Here is a 20,671-nt window from a genome sequence, read left to right as displayed (position 1 = left end):
CTGTACCGTGGTGTTGTGATTGTTGTGTTGTTTGTTGTGTTGTGATTGTTGTGTTGTTTGTTGTGTTGTGATTGTTTGTTGTTTGTTCGGCGAGGTGTCCAAAGGTTTTTGCCGGGAGCGTCATCTCCTGGCACGTGGAGCAAAACGTAGGGCATCATGACATACGACACGTGGTACAACCCGAAAACACATTCGAGAGAATGCATGCGTGTATATATTTTAGAGTTTTGTTGTAGTTTCTAATTTTAAAAAAATTAAGCAAAAAAGTTGTAATTGTATACAGACTCTTGCAGTTTCAGACTTTTGCAGCATTAACCTCTTTTAAAACTCACAATATGGAATAACAAAGGGCGTAAATTAGAATTATCATACGCATGCGTATATGTAACTCGGCGACCCGAGTTCGATTCCCTTCCATGGCCAACATCAGTGCCAACTACAATGCCCTGCTTCTGGACCTCCCGCTGTAGGTTAACTCGTCCTTAAAGGAGACAAAGGCGGCTGGGCGACCAACGGGAGCCGCTGCCCTATTGAAGTAATCCATCCACTCTGAGTGATTGACATGAACCCGATAGCGTCTCAACCACAGACCCATGACGCAAGGGTTGGGGAAGAGGGAGAGAGGGTGGGTGGGGGGGAGGGTATTTGCTGATGTAACTACCCTTGCAAAATCTCTGCTCACCTCTGATAGCTTACAAGTACCTCTTTCATGGGGAGAGAAAAAAAACCTTCCACAAGTCGTGATCGTCAAAATGAAATCCCTTCCATGCGTTCGGCGTTTTCGTTCTTTGGTCGCCCTGGCTTGGAGCGTTAACGCGCTGTCGTGAAAACAGTCCCGGTGAGCCGATACGCCGTGCATTGTTATCACGTTGCTGGCTAGTCGAACTTGTACGTTTACAACTCTTTGGTTCTTTCGGTAAAGTCACGTCGTTAGAAAGAACCAAGGAGTATGGATTCCTGCAGTCACGAATGCTTCAAATCAAGAATGAGAGAGGTGTGTGTGTGTGTGTTTTGTTCTTCTTCGTGAGACCACGCGTGGATATCGAGGCTCCATTAGCCAGCCTCCGCGGAGGCTTGGGGGGTCACGGTGATATTGCCCCCCCCCACCTCGCCCACTCCGAATCGGTGGTGCCGTCTTGCGATTCACTGTGTGGCTACTGGGTGCCGCAGCAATGAGAGGTGCATTGAATGTAGGATCGGCAGAGGTGGCTCAGGGGTCAGAACACTAAAAGCAGCTTGCACGGCCGAGTGCCTGGGTTTGAATTTAGGCAGCCCGCCTGTGTATAAACCGAGCTCTCGAGTGCAGTGAGTTCCATGGTTTTAACCCAGCCGCTAACGACTGCCACTGCACATACAAAAATAAACCCAATCGCATTCAAATATTTCCTCTCACTTCATTTTGGCTAACAGCGTGGAAAATTCAAATATCGCTCTTACATGCTGAGCAGAGAGGGCAAACGTGCCGAAGGTCACTCGAAAGGACATCTCAGACGTCGTTCTGAGATGTCCAGACCACTCACTGGACCAGCGAGCCGCTCCCAGCCTTTTGCAGTGTGCGGACCCCTTTGCAAACCTCCAAACATTTTGCGGGCCGCCACCTGCCTACAACTAGTTATTTGATATCGTTCTTCTTCAACTCAGAGGGTTGAAGGTGCACGGCCATCCCAACACTTGTCACCAGCCCACGCTGTACGCATTCTTGCGGCTGCGATTGGTTTTCCAATTGCATACAGGACCTGTCGGATTTGACGTTGTATCGACTAAGCTCATATTACGCAATGCAGTTCTCTAGTAAGAGGGCGATACCATCATAGACAGTATGTTGATGTATGCTATTTTTTTAATTGCTGCAGCTACGCGGAGAGACGCACCTTTTCCACGGAATATATATATATTTTTAATTCATATATACACGTAAATTAACCCCCCCCCCCCAAAATGACACCCGGTATCCTAGCAACGCAAAGGATGCGCTTAATCGCCAGTGCAAGTGTTTCACGGCATTTCCTCTCGGTGGGATTTTTCACAACGTCGATCTTCCTGCGTAACCCCCCCCCCTCCCCCCCCCGCCATCCTCCCTCTGCCACAAAATCGGGAAGACAGAACTTACCGCAGGCATTCGCAAGAGCGTCGTAATATGCGGCAGGAAAGAAGCATGTTGTGTTTTAAATGAGGTCAACTGATTTTTTTTATGATTGGGGGCGCGGGGCAGCTTAGGGGTTCGTGGCAGCCAAAGCCTGTGATCCCTTGCCATTTGCGGTCAGTTGCGCGCGATATATGCAACTGATATCTTCCCATACGTTTGCAATGAGTCAGTTATAGCCGGGTGGAATTTTTTTTTTTTACCGAAGCCATTTCTACGTATCTTGCCACTGGCGCTGCCGATGAGTCGACGACGGATGTGGTGTGCATGAGGCCGTTGCCCGCGTGTGGTTATCGGGGGGGCCCCCAAGCTGTCTTGCCCCAAAAAACGTAACTTCCACAATAGATGAACTTGAGCCGAAGGTAAAGCTGCAGCCTTGTTGTTGACTAAATTGTGGAAAAAAAAAACCAGGAGCAACATCGCCCTCCTACTTGTCTCTGTGTGACATCTACCGGGCCAAGACAGCAGAACGGAGATGTCTCATCCGCAGCCCCCGCTGGTCTAGAAGTCAGCCAAACGAAATCCGTTCAGCCGTGACAATCGGTGCTTTTAAGCCCGGGCCGTTAAGTTTGATTCCGTTTAATATCCTCAGTGCTATCTATCCACGATTCCGTCTCAGCTTTGTGCTAGGTATACGCTGCGCCATAATTGTATTGATTGAATTAGTGGCAGACGAATCCCCACTTTAAGGCCGGTGTAGTGTTCACCGTGTGCCACGCAGGGACAGCTGTCACCAGGGGGTCCCCTAGGCTCAAATATAAAAAAACACCCTCTCGGAGATGTTTCATTATGTCATGAGCACGATTTAAGTGCAATCGTTGCTGTACTCTTGTTCAGCTGATAGCTTGGGTAAGGCAAAGAGCATCATGCAACTTGGTGGTCACGTGCCATGCATGCAAGGCGCGGTGGGAGTTTTGCCTTCCTACTGTGAGTGGCACACCTTTCTGTGCAGTGATTGCCGCTTGTGTCTGGCTTGCATTCATTCTCCGGCTGTGATGGTGTGTTTGATTCGAATTATACTTGGCGCGTGGTTTGCCATGTAATAAAAAGACATGTCCTGGAAATGAACGCAAGAATCACATTCGATCTTTTTTTATATATATAATACAAATTTCAAATGCAACGTAGACGATAATGGGTTTGGTGTCTTCACAATACCCCGTACATATTTACCACTCAGAGGCACGATGCATGGATCGAGTGTATGGAGTTTAACGTTGAAGCAGCGCTTATTGCACTGCGTTACGAAACCTGCAGCCCAAGTTTGATTTCCCCAGCGACGGCTATGATCAGTGGCGAGTTATATCAAACATTATCTTTCATCAGCCTGGTCAGCATGAGGAATTATGGTCAACAAACCCCCGTGGCCAACGCAGCCTGGCCATAGCTTTCATACAGCAGTGGTTTGACAAATTGTCGTAAATTATCATATTTGAGATGTTTTTTTATTTCTCGTCTTGTTGATTAATTAAAATCTACAACGGTATACACTGCAAAGAAAGAGTGCTACATTCACATGTAACTGTAGTTGAAATGTTTTTATTCAAACATAATTTGAAATTATTTACAAAGTTTACCTACTTAATTAGATATTCGCAAAATGCCCAGTAAATAAAAATGTCATTAATGACGAAGGCTGCACCAAACAGTACACGTGACTCAACAAATCGGTGGTGTCAAAGTGACAAAGGTGACATCGTGTGTCAACATTTCCAGAGGTGCCATCCCTGACGCATTTGAGTAAAAACAAAAATCTGAGTCACTCCCACTCCCTCTCCAGCTCGCTTTTTTTTTAAACCGACACATCTCGTCTTATAAAAGGGCGTCCAGATCACGGAACCCCCAGAAGTCACACCGACGACACGGTGAAAACTCCAGAGGACACATGGCGAACTCGATGGTGTTGTTGGCTCTGCTCCTAGCAGCCGTGACCGTGTGCAGCTCGGCGCCCGCAGATATTGACGAGGAATTGGCAGAGGTGAGTAGTCAGTGGCGGTTGTAACGCACACGAGGATGCATTTGAATAAAACAAAAAAAAACTAAATTTGTCTTTAACATGTTACGAATTATGCACTGTGTGGCGTTCGTAAATGATGATTATCATCATGATTACAATAATTATAACATAATTATTACAATCTTACAAATGATGCGCTGTTGTCTGGCGTTCCTAAATGATGATGATCATAATCATTACAGTAACACCCCGATATACGTCTCCCCATTTTACGTCGCCCCGCTCATACGCCGCCACTTTATTATCACGGCGGCCCGAGTCGCGCCGCTGACGGCAACATCGTCCGTCCTTCCTCGTTATCCGTCGCCTCTCAGCCTTCGCCTCCGCCAGCTACCACCCTGCGAATCGCTCTTTGAGATTGACGCCGTTTCGATATTCGTCGTAGCACCTTTCAAGGAACGTATCCCCGACGTACACCGGGGTACGACTGTGTCATCAGCGAGAGTCAAACCACCGTTGCTTGAAAGGTCTCCCCATGTGTTCACCACATCTCGCACGGTTCCGCGATTTAGGGATCTCACCTGCGCACGAGTGGATTCCGTCGCTCCATCTCCTCGGTGGTCACGTCTCCGCGGATTTCTGGATGTCTGTGAAAACAACTTTCGGAGCTAAATCGGATTTCTCCGGGTGAAATAAACATTCCGATTCTGACGCGTCGTGCAACGACGTGAGTAAATAATCAACGATAACGGACTCTTGTTCATGTCTCCAAATTAATTTAAAATACTATTTCGTCACCCTGTCGATGAGACCCAGAACTTCGAGATCCGGTCCAGAATTTGCCTGCTTAAATAGATGCTGCTGGTTCTAAATTGGTATGGAAAGTCCGTAGGCCGGCCGATGGACAAAAACAGATTCAAACTTTGATTTGCATGGGCGAACGGTAGACTGTTAATGTATTTCGTTAACATGTATACATTTATGTTTTGGTGCCCTCTGGACATTATTTTCAGAAAATGATAAATATTTAGAAAATCAATGTGTTTGCAATGGTGATTAAACCTGACGGCTTGTTCCACCATCTAGGGGGGGAAAACCCCATAAGAATACACGTGTCAAAGGTCATGATATAACAGGACAATTTCATGCCAATATTTTCCATCAATGTTCACAGCCAATGGTTTTAAGATTTATCACGTGGTGCAGTGTTTGCTTTTTTGTTTTTGGGCCGATTGCTATTTTCTTTATAGCTGCTCTGCTTTATTTATTTAACTCGTTTTGTTTTCGTCACATTGATTACCCAGGTCACGCTCCTAGCGAACGAGACTCCTATCCCTGGGTCAGATCGAGTTATCGCCCTGGTCGAACAAAATAACCTTGAAACTTGGAACTGGAATTGTTGCCACAACATTATTAATTCTATACGAATATTCATTTTTTTCCGTAGTTTTTTTCCCTTTTTGGAAATAAAACGGGTGTTAAGATGTTTAAACACCAAACAGATACCGTCTTACAAAGAATCAAGTCTGCATTGACCACACACAGTACTCGTGGTGAACATGCAAACAACCATGCTATGGCAATATACGATGCATTGTGTTTAAACCGGATTGGCCTACACCACAGCCAGCCTTCTTTAAGCAATCGTCTCACCAGTGTCAGACCAGAGAACAACGCACAGACACAATGCACGTATCATATGATTTATAGCTCTGGGTGAACAGCCATATCATGGGGTCCCGTGATCGATTATGAAGTCACTTCTATCTGGACACATCTTGATTCCCCGTACCCCGAGTGGGCAATCGGGATTGGAGCTTTCAATCAATTTCGCAAACGCAGGTCACGTGCTTGTCCGAGGTCGCGGGCTCTGCAGACCAAAATAATTGTTTTAACTAATGTACATACTTGACAACAAACTGTTGTCATTTGCTAGACAACTACTCCATCAATCTCCGTTGCTGCTCGACTGACTTGCTATGGTTGCTCGCAGTAACACGTGGCCGGAGACAAATTGCCAGTCGAAAAAACGCCCCTGCTGGCATCACCATAAATCAGCAGCAGCCGTGGGTCAATCCACTGCTGGATAAAGGCCTCGACCAATATCGCCACTGCATCTCACGGTTCCTGCGATGCAACCAGCCCCTGTGCGCATCACGCCCGTAATGGATGAACGATGGTGACGAGGCATTTTCCTTAATGTAATCTGCAAAGTACAGGGTTGCTTCAATATTTTTTTTTTAACATTTCTGAGAATTTTCAACGACACCACAAGAAATGTGCCGCTTCCTCCGGGCTCTGGAGACAACCTGGAGAAGATTCCAGGCCACGCGTTGACAACGATGGCGAACAAGTGGAGACTCTTTGACTTTTTGAAGCTATTAACAAACCTTCGTTTTCATGTTACATTGCATTATCCGTTCTCTTTGCATTAAAACGATAGTCCCATGCAAGTGTTCAATTTTTTTTTTAAGCACGCTGTATTTTGTTGTTGTTTAAGTTTTAACGGCACCGCTCCGTTGCCACGCGTGTCTCTCTCCTGCCCCGTAGACGTACCTCAATCATTTCTACCACTTCAAGCCGAACTCTCGGACCAACATGGCGGACACGTTGAAGGTCATGCAGGAGTTCCTGGGTCTCCAAGTGACGGGGAAGCTAGACATGGAGACGGTAGAGGTGATGAAGAAGCCGCGCTGCGGAGTCCCCGACGTCGCTCAGTACAACCTCTTCCCCCAGCGCTACAAGTGGCCCAAGAACGACGTCACCTTCAGGTCGGGCAATTCACCAAAAAAAGACAAGAGTCGAGAGTGGCTTCCAGAGCGGGGTACCACTTGAGGTGGCAAAAACCTTGCAACAAGAGTGAAATGGGTTGATAACTCACCGACTCCAAGTGGTTATCACATAATTCACTGTCATTGGCCGCAAAATGAAATTGCAGCTGGTGAATGTACGCCCACGTGGTACCGATTAGTGACAGATTGGGTCTTCTGGGCTCATGGATTCAAATGAGCATTGAGACAATTTTGCTAATTTTCGGTTTAGAGCAGTGAGCCAATGTTGGGAAATTCACAGTTCTATGGCGGGACAACCACCGTTGACTCCCCTGCAAAGTGGAACCAATTTTATCGACCCTGGAGGGGTGATGGGCTGTGTCAACCCGCAACCAGGACTTAAAATCGCATCTTTCCCCTCGCCTTTTGATTATAAGCGTGGGTGATATGGTATATAATGCTCATAAAAATATAAATTACACAAAAAAACCCCACAAAGACTTAAAAGTGAATTGACATGTATTTATGCAGATGGGTATGTGCTTTTAGATGATTAATTAAATAGAAAGTGCATCAAGCTGTAGTTAATATTAGGCTTTTGATGAGACAGAAGTAACTTCTGGCTCAAAGGAGCAATGCACAATTTATAACGTTCCTGGTTGTTTTGAACAAAGTGTATCTCGAATTGTATTTTTGCCTTTAACGTTCGTTGTACGTATGTAGAACTTCTTTCGCGCCGGACGAAAGAAGTTCGACATGCGTGATCACATGATGCTGGTGCACATCATCAGCAATAATCACGATCTAACCCACCGTCGGATGAAGGCCTCTCCAAGGCGGCTACTATCTGTCGTGGTCTTGAGATGGAAAGATCTATCGTATCCATCTAGCTCCTGCACACAACCCGATGGAGTGATTCCATCGCTCCATCTCCCACGGTTGACGTCCTCCCGGTGCGCCTTCCGTCATCCTTTGGCTGTTGCCGACTCTTTCAAACGCAACCACCCGCTAATCAGACTTTCAAAGTTGCGACTTCAATCGAACTATCAAAGAAAAGAAAAAAAGCAATAAACATAATTTTGCGTCGCAGAAACTCCCTGCACCACCCGCCCACCCTTCATGCGATCGCCTGCACATTTGTCTTTCCCTGACAGGATAAACAACTACACGCCGGACATGCCGGAGCAAGAAGTGGACAGGGCCATCGTCGCGGCCTTGAAAGTGTGGAGCGACGTGACGCCGCTCGTCTTCACCAGGCTCTACGAAGGAGAAGCCGACATCATGATCAAGTTCGGTTATCGGAGTAAGCCATCGCTCCCCCCTACCCCCCATGTCGCTTCTGGCCCTAGTGACTGACCCCTGCCACTCACCAGGACCCCTACCACTCACCAGGGCCCCTGCCACTCACCAGGACCCCTGCCACTCACCAGGACCCCTGCCACTTACCAGGGCCCCTGACACTCAGCAGGGCCCCTGCCACTCACCAGGACCCCTGCCACTCACCAGGACCCCTGCCACTCACCAGGACCCCTGCCACTCACCAGGGCCCCTGCCACTCACCAGGGCCCCTGCCACTCACCAGGACCCCTGCCACTCACCAGGACCCCTGCCACTTACCAGGGCCCCTGACACTCAGCAGGGCCCCTGCCACTCACCAGGACCCCTACCACTCACCAGGACCCCTGCCACTCACCAGGACCCCTGCCACTCACCAGGGCCCCTGCCACTCACCAGGGCCCCTGCCACTCACCAGGACCCCTGCCACTCACCAGGACCCCTGCCACTCACCAGGGCCCCTGCCACTCACCAGGGCCCCTGCCACTCACCAGGGCCCCTGCCACTCACCAGGGCCCCTACCACTCACCAGGACCCCTGCCACTCACCAGGGCCCCTGCCACTCACCAGGACCCCTGCCACTCACCAGGGCCCCTGCCACTCACCAGGGCCCCTGCCACTCACCAGGACCCGTGCCACTCACCAGGGCCCCTGCCACTCACCAGGGCCCCTGCCACTCACCAGGACCCTGCCACTCACCAGGGGGGTGCGTGGGTGGGGAGTTGTGGCTGAGGGGGAGGTGGGGGGTGTAGTGATTAGTGAGCGGCACTACGAACCCCCCCCCCCCACCCCTACCCGAGTTCGATCCCCGCTCACGATCACCAACAACCAGTTGCGACTTATCTGAACCGGTCCCGGGCCTCTCCTCAGCCTCAAATGAGTATCTGGTGTACAAGAGACTGTTTGCGAGCACCTATGAAGGCTGGCACGGTACACGAGGGGGTGGTTGGCCAGCACCGCGCCCGGCCGCCTTTGTATCCCCCCAATGACAAAGTTTACTCAAAGCACCGGGCACTCATTTGAGGCCGAGTCGACGTAGGAGGAGGCTCAGGACCGGTCCAAATAGGCGTAATTGGTGTTGGTGACCCAGAGTGGGAATGAAACTCGGATCGCAGCGCAGCGCGCTCACCACGACGTCACCGGCCTGTAAACAACAACAACAACAGCCGCCATTCGCCACCAAGTGGCGGTGACGTCACCACGGCACTCGTGCCAGGCTATGTGCCCTTTGAGGCCACGTGGAGCGTCGAAAGCTCGCAGGTGGCAAGAGGTCACGGGACAGACCCAGGTGGCATGGGTGGTCTGACTGAAATGACCGACAAGATGCACAAGCTGTGCCCCGCCCCCCCACCCTCTGCTGTGTTCAAATTGCTGCGTTTGAGCCGCGCGCAAGGAGAGAGCCAGGCGCGGTCTGGCCACAGGGCAGCAGTCCGGGAAAATGCTCGATGGGCCGGCCAATTCTGAGGGCCGGTGGGCCGGTCTTGCTGGGGAAAATTGCAAATGCGATCAAAGTAACTTTCTTGTTAAATCAAAATGTGTTATTCCCTCTCATGTGTACGCTTTATTGTTTATTTACGCTCTCGATTGGCATCAAGTCCCCGTATTCAGCAGCCCCAAAGACTTTTCCCCACGGGCCCATTTCTCTTTTAAGGTCCCCAGCCTCAATGGGCCAATGACTCTGCACGGCAATTTAGGCTCCCCCCCCCCCTGCCCCCCCCCCGTGTGTTGACAAATGCCGCCCGGGGGGGGGGGGGGGTGGCCGATGTTTTATTTTTTTTTAGTCCCAGTCCGTCACTGGAGAGAAAAAAAAACAACCGAAATGATGAACGGAACAAAGTGCCGACTACACCGAGCATCTTCTTGTTTCCTCTGATCGTAAAAAAAAACAGAAGAGAGAGGAGAGATAGCTGCGCTTAAGCAAAACGCGTTTCCCTTCCTCCATCTCTGCCGCAGGCCACGGTGATTTATCGCCATTCGACGGCCCCGACGGGATCTTGGCCCACGCGTACGCGCCTCCCACCGCCGGCATCGGAGGCGACGCGCATTTCGACGAGGACGAGTTCTGGACGTCGAGCTCCAAAGGTAATTCTCTCTCTCTCTGTATCGCCAAGTGGCATCGCGAGCGATTGTCAGCAAGGCGAGCACGGGTACCGCGAAATGTGTGTTTGGGTTTTTGGTTTTGTTTTGCTCAGCCACGAAGTGCAGCTCAGATTCCGAACGGCACTGATTGGCACCGCTGCAAATTGTTGATCGGGCTGTGCAATGCATACGTATGTTGAACTTCTTTCGCACCGTACGTAGCCAACCGTGCTCATCGGAGGTGAGCACGATTGGCCCATTCTGAGGCTACGTACGGTATGATATGTCGGGACGACAGAGCTTCAAAGAAGCTCTGTCGTCCCGACAGGTTTGTTCCTTTCACCTGAAGAAGGCCACTTGTGTTGTGGCCGAAACGTCGTGAGAATTTTATTGTGTTATTTTATTATTTTATTCTCATTCTACGTGACTTTACCGAAAGAACCAAAGAAGATGAATCCTTGCAGTCACGAAAGCTTTAAATCGAAACATACAAATATCGTTTGAATTATTTTCCCAGGCAATTGAAAAAAAAAACATCACTGTGGCATTAACAGAGAGAAAAGCACAAGCGAGTGTGCGTTAAGATATTTAAAATTCACTTTCTCCAACGTATGCAAATTCTAATTGTCAAAACAACGACTCTAATCGTACAAGTAAAAGCAAATGATATTTTAATGGATGTCAATAGTGCTGTAGACGCAACATTGTAAATTCATTAATTCCACTCGGGGCTGATTTTCGCCTGGGTCTATCCAGGGTTGACGAATCGGAAGATATTTCTGCACCCGGCACACCACATCCAGTATGGCTCTCGCTACGGATGTGCCTCTTTTACTGGTCACGTGCCACCTACTCCAGTCTACCGGTGACCTGGAAAATATTCACGGGGAAATTAATCCCTCAGTGTACTGAATTCAATTGTACCGTTGCCGCTATGAAGCTGCACACAAATTATTCATGGCGGTGACCCCAATCTCATCATCTGCTTGGGTATATTTATAGACTGCAAGTATAATTCTGGCGCATTTCTCCATTACCTCTGAGAATCACCTGCCTTGGAGTCAAATGAAATCAGCAGCATTGCTTCACGGCATATAACGGAGTCCGCGAAATATTCATAAAACGTAAACAGCTAAAGGCGCAGCCCTGTGTTTACTTGCTGCTGCTGCTGCTGCTGGCAGTAAAGGGTCCACAAGAGATAACTCTAGAGAGCATCTACTAGAAAGCATTTGGCCAGCTCTTCCACGCTGGACAGGCGTACCCTCCGCTTACTGGACATCTGTGAAAAAGAGCTTCAAAGCTCATCGGATTTCTCTGGGATAAATACAGATTCTGATCTTGATTCTGACATTTTGGTCGAGATGGGAGTAACCACGCTTTACCCCATGACACGCGACCTGCTATACGGCTGTGGCTTATCTATCTATAACGCTGTGTGGACAGAGGTGGTGTGGGCTGTTTGAGAAACCTGCCACATTGTTTAAACTGCTGTAGCAGGAGATCAAACTGAACCGCCCACGTCCGGATTGCAAGCCCAGAGTGCCGACCATTTACCCCACGGCAGCACCTCCACGTCCGCTGTAAACCTCGAGCAAGTAGATTTGATCGTTTAAGCGCCGTAGTGTGATTGCCATGGGCGCTGGTGCAAGAACTGCAATGTTTGTAGTCCCCACGTCCTTTGTCACCAATCATTCGCAGTCCGGCGCCTGCCCACGGCGCAGTTGCACCGCCTGCACACTCGAATGGCCACATTTACCGTACGCTGTCCCGCTGTTCCCGTCGCAGGCTACAACCTCTTCATCGTCGCCGCTCACGAGTTTGGCCACGCGCTGGGGCTGGAGCACTCGGAGGACCCTGGCGCGCTCATGTTCCCCACCTACGCCTACGTGGACAAGTTCTGCCTCCCCAAGGACGACATCGACGGAATCCAGGCCCTCTACGGTACCGCAACGTCCACACCAAAGCCTTAAACGTGGAAACATTACGGCCGTGAAATATCCTCCACGCCGGCGGTTTTACAAACCTGGTGGTCCACGGAACACAAGTCAAATAATGCAAACAATAACCCCACCCAAAAGGAAATTTACGATTTCAAGCAACCGCTAGTAGCGTGTGGTGGTCCGAGAAATGCTTTGGAGGTTCAAAGGCGAAAAGGTTGGGAACCGCTGCTCTAGGACTTTCCCAGTGGTCTGCTCTGGAGGACCCGCGCAACGCGATGCGATGTGCATTTATATATAGCGTCTGAATGCAATCACGTGGCCAGGTGCTTCGCGGGAGGCGTTGGCGCATTAAGGGAGTTGGGTTTCAATGGGGCAGAGAGCCGCATTCATTTATGGATGACGCCGTAAATTACCGAGTTGGTCATTTCGAAAACGTGTTGCGGGCCATTCACGTTGCGACGGCGGCGACGCGATTACCGCGGACGCTGCATCGAGCGAAATATCGTCGCTGTCGCAAACCATTTCGGCGACCGCGCGCGGTTTGTGTGACCGCCGCGGCGAGCGTTTTATCGTGGCAACGTTTCGAAGGCTCACGGGCGGGCCTTTGCTGAGAGATGCCTGCAGTTGATACGGCAAAATTAAATACAATCGCGACGTTAGCAGGGCAAGTGATATCGCGATGCTCGCCTCAGCTTCGTGTCACATCTAAGGCCCTGGTTTTTTTACCAGAGGCCATCCTCGATTTGAGGCGGCGGCTGCTGTCACTGTAATCATCATTTCCACGCAGGCCCGAACCCCAATGGGAACGCCATGGACTGCAAGCCCCCAGAGGGGGCCCCGAAGCGCTGCAACTCGGAGACGACTTTCGACGGCGTCACGGAGTTCCGCACCGAGCTCATCCTGTTCAGCGGCAGGCAAGAGACGCGGCCCCGATCGACGAGATGCCGGGGAGCCGATCATCCTGACGTGACCGGCTCCACGCGCCGGTGACGTCAGGATGAATCGACGCAGCCCCGCACATCGAGGATGAGAGGAAGACGCTCCTTCTTCTTTGTTGCGTGTGATTAAATTTCGATTTAAAGCTTTCGTGACTGCAAGGATTCATCTTCTTTGGTTCATTCGGTAAAGTCACGTAGAATGAGAATAAAATAATAAAATAAAATAAGACAATAAAATTCTCACGACGTTTCACCTGATGAAGGCCACTTGTGTTGTGGCCGAAACGTCGTGAGAATTTTATTGTGTTATTTGATTGTATTAATTTATTATTTTATTCTCATTCTACGTGACTTTACCGAAAGAACCAAAGAAGATGCGTGTGATTAGTTTGTTGTCCTTCCCACCCACCCGCGCACCTCCGATTAGCACGGTTGGCTACGTACGGTGCGAAGCAGGTTCAACAGCGTGCATACAACCCGATCGTCGATTTGCTGAGGAGCCAATCAGAATCTGTATTTGATTCATCCTGGAGGAATCCGATGTTGCAAGGGCCTCCGCTAGAGGGAGGTATAGAGAGCCCCTCCAAGGAGTGGTATTTGGCCTACTCTTCGACGCCGTCCGGACGTCCTGGTAGAAGAGATGGGAGTGCCCACCACTTTGTAGCGCCACCACACGCGACCTGCCGCTTGGCTAACTGTAATCTCTGCCTTCATATTCGCCGAGTGGACAGACAGGAGGCGGAGTTGGGGGCCGTCCATAAATGACGTCACGCACCTAGGGAGGGGGGGGGGTCAGACATTTGTGACGATGTGTGACGAGGGGGGGGGGGTTTGAGAAATGTGACGTCACATCAAAAAGTGCAACTTTAAATAAATATAGACAACACGTTCTACTTAATCAAATAGACTTTTTTTAAAATAAATGTTTTCTTCTACAACATCAGGGTGCAGCGGCACATTAAATACGCACTACAATGACAATAGTTTAAAGCGATTTGAAGCATGGTTTATTTTGGGGGGGGCAGAGCTTTGTGACGTCATATTTAAGGGGGAGTCTGACTTTTCATAACGCCGTGTGACGAGGGGGGGGGGGGGTCAAAAATCGCGTGACGTCATTTACGGACGGCCCCTTGGGGGATTTAAGAAACTTTGCACCGTCGTTTGAACTACCGCGCCGGGAGATCGAATCGAACCGGCCCAAACCTTTGCATCGCAGCTACCTGTCCGGAGTAACTTTTGTTTATACGTGGAGTTTCAAAACGCACCGCCAACAATATACCCATATTTTTTCGTTGGAATACACTCGCAGATACCTGTGGCGAATCAACAATCAAAACACGCGGAACCTGGAAGCGGAACTGATCAGCACCTACTGGCCCTTCCTGCCGGACACGGTCGACGCGGCCTACGAAGACTACGAGCGCGATGTCATCTTGGTTTTCAGAGGTAAAACGCCGGCCGCCGCGATTCGCCGGCAGCAAGAGATCGTCCGTGAGCATCAGAAGTTTTTGTTGTTGTTGTAAATTTTAGAATTTGAGAGACCGCCGCCACCACCGCCGCGCGACGTTTAGCGGCGGAATGGACTCTGAAATCCTGCGGGTCGCCGCGTCGATTTGATCTTCCGGCGTGGCAGTTAAAACTACGCAAAGGTTTCTTAAACCCTCCTCCCCCACCCCCTCCACCTTCGTCGAGCCTGCAGCATAGGTGGGTTACACCGCAGTGAGTCCATCGGCAGGTGGCGTGCGGTGGCGGTGCAGTGTGGGTACACCTTACGGTGGCTCTCCGAGCGTCGAAGAGTGGGTCAGCATCCTCTCTGAAGGAGCTCCCTTCCAGGAGCATCCGTCTCGCGAACGGAGGGCCCCCTACAGACAGCAGCGGCACGAGCGAGCTATTGCTTGGGCTGCGTCCGCATTGCCCGTCGTTGCTTGCGGGCGATCATTCACCGCGTGTTTACGCTTTACAACCCGGACGCAGGCAATCAATACTGGGCGATCAACGGATTCGACATGATGCCGGGGTATCCCAAAAAGCTGACCCATCTCGGCTTCCCGTCGGACGTCAATCTGATCGACGCGGCCCTGCACATCAAGAATGAGAGGAAGACCTTCTTCTTCGTGAGAGGCAGATACTGGAGGTGGGTTTCACCCTTACGGACGAATCGCGAAGGACGGCGCCCGGGGTCAAGCGGGGGGGGGGGGGGGGTCAGTGCTTCGATGGCGAGACCGCCGGGAGGTCCCCGGTGTGCTGTCGGCTTGGGCTGCGGGGCGGCTGGCAGATGGCAATACAGGGCAGTCCCCGACTTACATTTCGTCTCCGTTATGAGTTTAACAATTCATTCCCTTTTTTTGTTGAACGGCAACACATTGCACCGACCGGATGAATATGACAGTGTGTCCGGCTTACGAACGGTCCCACGAACGCAATACGTTCGCAAGTCGGGGACTGCCCGTGCAGCAAATTGATTCTCGGTTTTGGTCTGAATTGGGGTCTTCGGCGTCACCTCCTGGTATGCGTGCTGGGGTTTCTCTGGCTACTCCGGCTTCTTCCCACACAAAAACATCTGGGGGAAAAAAAGAGAGCTTCATAGCTCATCGGATTCGCCCAGTCGAACTAAACATTTCGATAATGATTATGACGACAAACACGCACGGCTCAGGGAATTGGCCCCAACAACCCAACGATTGCAGGACTGTCCTGAAAAGTCTTGAGACTTTGCGTGGTTTTTTTCTTTCTCTTTCTGGATAATTAAATGGCATCATTACTATTATTATGATGATTGATATATAGTTTGAATCATGGGATACAGGTTGGGTACCCCAGATGGCAATATAATCATCACCATTTTTGTAAGCGCTTCCAATTAGCACCGTTTGCTGCCTCGTTAAACATAGCAGCATAATAATAATTCGTTTTTGATAGAGTGTCTATTGACCGGGGCGTCTCGATAGAGCATTTTGCACGCGACAAGTGACTTGCATCACATCTAAAAACATTTCAAAGGGCACCCCCATTGGCAGCTGTCACCTGCGGCCACGACGAGGTGAATCAACATCTGGCCCCCAAAGGGGAAATTGTCGACAAGTGGGGGGGGGGGGGGCTAACGGGCGATTATTGCTTTGTGCAGTCCCAATTGAGTAATAGTTCGTCGGTATTTTTTATTTATTTATTTGGCAAATATGGTTCATGACGGCAGGCAGACGATGGCCTACTCGTTTGGAATCACACCAGGGGACCTTTAACATACGCAAGTGAAGCAGATGGCGCGTAGTATTAACCAGGGTGGCTGCTGGGTTCGAACCGCGCACCTCTGCAATGAATGACATTTGCGCTACTGCTGGGCCATGTCACTTACACACATATAAAGACAAAAATCCCCCGGATAGCCTTACCAAACTGTTGGGGCAATTGTTGAACACACATATACACACACACGCGCTCATACGCGACACACGCACATGCACACATATGCACAAAGACACAGATCCCCCGTATGCTGCAAACATCCACCACCACCACCACCACCACGCCCGGCCACCTTCGTCTCCCGAGTGGCGATGTTTACACATCGCACCAGGTATTCATTTGAGGCTGAGTCGACCTAGCAGAGGCCCAGGACCAGTTCATTTCACCTTCGCTAACCACTGCGCCACCAGTCCCCATATACTGCACACACACACACAGACGCACACAAATGTACGTGGATCCTCACCTACATAGATACGCACAGTCGCTGTGCTTCAAAGTAACGTCCTGCTTTTAAAGAAAAGGGCATGAACCTCATGAACGCAGTGAACGGGTGGCAATTACAAATCTACACGTGCACATCAACGAGTCCACCGGTCCGCGAGCAGATGCCAAAAGGCCTGCAGTGCTCCTCCTGGAGAGGAATGAAGCCCACGTTGGCAAGCAGTGACCGGGCCGCAGACTCTGGGAAATTTACGAAACGTCACCATGAAACCCGCTTTTTGTTTCGCAAGCGCGCGCGCGCGCTTACGTACGTGTTTTCATATCGACGTATTTGTTTTACAGCTACGATGAAAGCACGAGGAAGATGGACTTGGGATTCCCGCGGAATGTGCGATCAGACTGGCCGGGGATTCCTAGACGCCCCAGTGCTGCGTTCACCCACACCAGTAAGTGGGGGTTACCCCCCCCCCCCCCCCTCTGATCACGACGGCTGCGGCAAAAGCCAGAGCTAAAATAAATACATTTCAGGTTCACGTACAACCTGGTTGGGGACGTCGTGGATGTTGCATTTATAACAATGTGAGATGGTGGCGAGATGTTCTAACTCCCTCGCCTGCTATGCAGGCGGTATGTGGGTTCGATCCCGGGCCCTAACCATGCCTGTTGTATATTTGGAGTCTGCGTGATGTCTCTCTCACTCTCCCCATGGTGGCCACGTGCATCGTTCTCCGGGTTCCTCCAGTTCCCCTCCTCCCCCGACTCCTCATCCACATTTACGATCAACACGCGTTTTAGATGATTTGGTCGCCACTGTAAATGTCTAAATAACACGAAAGACAGCGCCAATTCGATAAGCTATCACATGTGGCCCACCAGGGCACTTCTGAAGAAGGACCTCGTAGCTCGGTGGGGTTTAAGCTTGGTAAATAAAAACAATTCAAACAATAAGCACTCCGATTGAAAGCTATCGTGACTGCAGGGATCCATGTTCTTGGTTCTTTCGGTGAAGTCACGTAGAAGAGAAACAATACAATAATAAAAAAATAAAACATAATAAAATTGAACGCAAGTGGCCGAAACGTCGTGAGAATTTTATAATGTAATATTTTTATTATTTTATTATTTCCCTTCTACGTGACTTTACCGAAAGAACCAAGAATATGATAGGCACTCCCTCTGCACGCAGCTGGCTCAACAACATAAAGCCCTTGCTGAGTGCTCCGTGGCACTCGCAGGTGCTCTGTGCATCGTGCCACGGCTGCGGGAGTTGTCCTCGTGCCCGTAGCACCGTGGACTCGCACATTTTTTGCAACGTAAGAAAGAACCCCGATAGAAGGCACAGACCGCAACAAGGGGCAAGCCGGTGTACAGAAACTCAGTGGAACCTCAGTCCCGAACTCGGTACTCCTGAGTCTAGAGATGGCGAGGAGATTGGTGCTCACTGCCCCACGATACACGTGGGGGACTGCGAGCGGGAGCCTCATAAGAGGAGGGGGACAAAGGTAAGGCGAGAGCCTAGATGCGCCAAGTGAACTTACCCTCGGCAAAAGTACCACGTGGCGGTGATTATATAGCAGGGACGTGCGGTCAGGGGAGGCAGGGGAGGCAGAGCCTCACCCGTCACGCTCAAATGAAAATAGCTGTTACGAAAAGTAAACAAAAAAGAATAATCAAATAAAATAAATATTAGGATTTTTCCACTGATCTGTGTTACAAATGTCATTTCTGTACGATTCCAATCATTTTTAAAGTCAAAATCGCCAGATTTGCGGAGCTCCGCTGCAAATACTGCAGGAAGAGACGGGAGGTGAGGCAGCGATGAGCTCAGCCTCCCCTCCGATTGCGCAACCCCTCGGTAACTGGATGGAGCGCGGGCAATAAGCGCGTGCCTGTTACTATCTCAGTATGTCACCAATGTAATGTTTGTAGAGTATATATATAGATTTCTATTTGTTACCGGGTAAGTCCCACTGAGCTGTATAGCTCTTTTTCAGAAGCGACCTGGCCACAAAGGGCCCTATGGTCAGTGTTGAAGCGTCCTTAACCTGCAGGTGCTCTAGCCGGTGTTGTGCTGACCACGCCGCCGCCGTGTGTTACGTCCGCAGAATATGTTTACTTCATCGACGGGCGACGCCAGATAAAGTTCGACTACGAGCGTAAGCGGACGCTAGCGGTCAACTGGTCCAACGTCTGGCTGGGCTGTTAGACGACGATCAACTCAACAGCACCGCTACCACCATCACCACTACCACCACCACCACCACACCCAGCAACCAGGGCCTGGAGTAACCCAGGGGGCTTGAATGGCTGCAGCCCAAGACCTCGGATTTTAACCCCCTCCCCCACCGCACCCTACCCCGCCAATATATATTGTATTCTTTGGATTATAAGACACAAAGTTACGTCCCGCAGTAATTTAAAGCAAACCGTTGGGAGCGCGTCTTACGATCCGGAGAATCCATTGGTCTTGGGAGGAAGACGTGTTTGTTTGATGGTAGTCTTCCAGAAGGAATCTTCCGGATGGCGGTTCTCCGGAGCGGCAAATTACTGCCCAGAGGACGGGAGGCACTGCCAGCCTGCTGAGAATAAGTCTTCCGGGAGACTTCTCTCCCCCATTCTAAAGCAGCGTAATAATAATAACAATAATCTTTTATAAAGACGGCTATCCACACGACTGTATCACCCCAATTGTAAACATGCCTTTATTTCCCTCCTCAATGTTGACCCTTCCAAGTTTCGTGGTGCGTCTTACTTTGTGCGGGCTATCTTATAATCCGGAAAACACGGTATACATCATGTAGGATACAACAGATGAGATGGATAAGTAGCGTGTGATTTTGTGTGGGGAACAACACGGCTGTTTTACTGAGATATATTCAGCCGGAGCAGACTGCCTGGTCACATCGCGGGTTGAGGGACCCCCCAAAACCAAAGGACCACCGCCAACCCTAAAAAAACTCTCACAACAGACCCTCAGCTCCCCCACCCGCCCCTCCCCCCCCCAACAAACAAATCTTAATCCAGCCCTGCCTTCAACAAATGTGATTGTGTGAAACATTGTGCACTTGATTTATGGGTTTTGGCGGAAAGATATTTCACCGCCCCCCCCCCCCCCCCCACAAAAAATGTCAATGTTGAACATTTGCAATATCTGGCTGTTTTCAACAAAACATATTTTGTGCTTTTGGCCAATTTTTGGAAGCAATCACCACTCTGCTGCCAATACATGGATCAGGCCCTATGTGCTCACTGCTTGACGCATGCAGCTTAATTTAGATATATATTTTAAGGCGCACATATATTTTGTAAACCGTGCAGAATATATAATTTTTACCAAAAAAAAGAGTAAAAAACTAAAAAAAACCACCCTAACCAACCCACTGCCACCGATTTATTGTCATTAACTATAATTTAATTAAGCAGGTTAATAATAGTTATTTTTAACAATGTTTTCTATGGATGCTTTGTTTATACTTTGATTATCTTAAATAAAAAGCATGGCTTTGCTACATTGTCTGACTGTTTCATTGCATCACGTTTATTATTAAATGCCGTAAGATGACGTAATAAGAGAAACAGGGGCGGAGCCAGGATTTTCAGCCCGGGGTGACATTCAACTAATTTTTATTTCAAGAGTGATTGAATGAGAAATCGGCTATACCCCACGCCATCGGTTGGCGACACACTCTGACAATGCAGTTGCACGGAGTCCGCCAGACCGAGTGTCGTGCACTTATATGCAGAATGTTTCAGATTTTCGATTTTTTATATTTTTTCGGGGGTGACAATTGTCTACCCTGTCACCCCCCTGGCTCCGCCCC

General features: G+C 49.8%; 1 protein-coding gene across 1 annotated transcript; it reads left to right on the top strand.

The window, feature by feature from the left end:
• The first annotated feature begins 3,973 nt into the window (after positions 1–3,973).
• LOC116950204 (collagenase 3-like) lies at positions 3,974–20,359 on the top strand. The gene is made up of 10 exons (XM_032967807.2): positions 3,974–4,121; positions 6,651–6,871; positions 8,026–8,174; positions 10,160–10,288; positions 12,071–12,226; positions 13,013–13,139; positions 14,473–14,609; positions 15,138–15,297; positions 17,193–17,296; positions 18,956–20,359. The coding sequence occupies exons 1-10, from the start codon at positions 4,029–4,031 to the stop codon at positions 19,054–19,056; spliced, it is 1,377 nt and encodes a 458-aa protein (XP_032823698.1). The 5' UTR covers positions 3,974–4,028; the 3' UTR covers positions 19,057–20,359.
• The last annotated feature ends 312 nt before the right edge of the window (positions 20,360–20,671 follow it).

Source organism: Petromyzon marinus, chromosome 38, assembly GCF_048934315.1.
Source record: "Petromyzon marinus isolate PM22_M1 ecotype Great Lakes invasive population chromosome 38, UKy_Petmar_22M1.pri1.0, whole genome shotgun sequence".
NCBI classification, from domain to species: Eukaryota; Metazoa; Chordata; class Hyperoartia; order Petromyzontiformes; family Petromyzontidae; genus Petromyzon; species Petromyzon marinus.
Note: the sequence above shows the minus strand (reverse complement) of the source record. Positions and strands in the feature narration are given on the sequence as shown.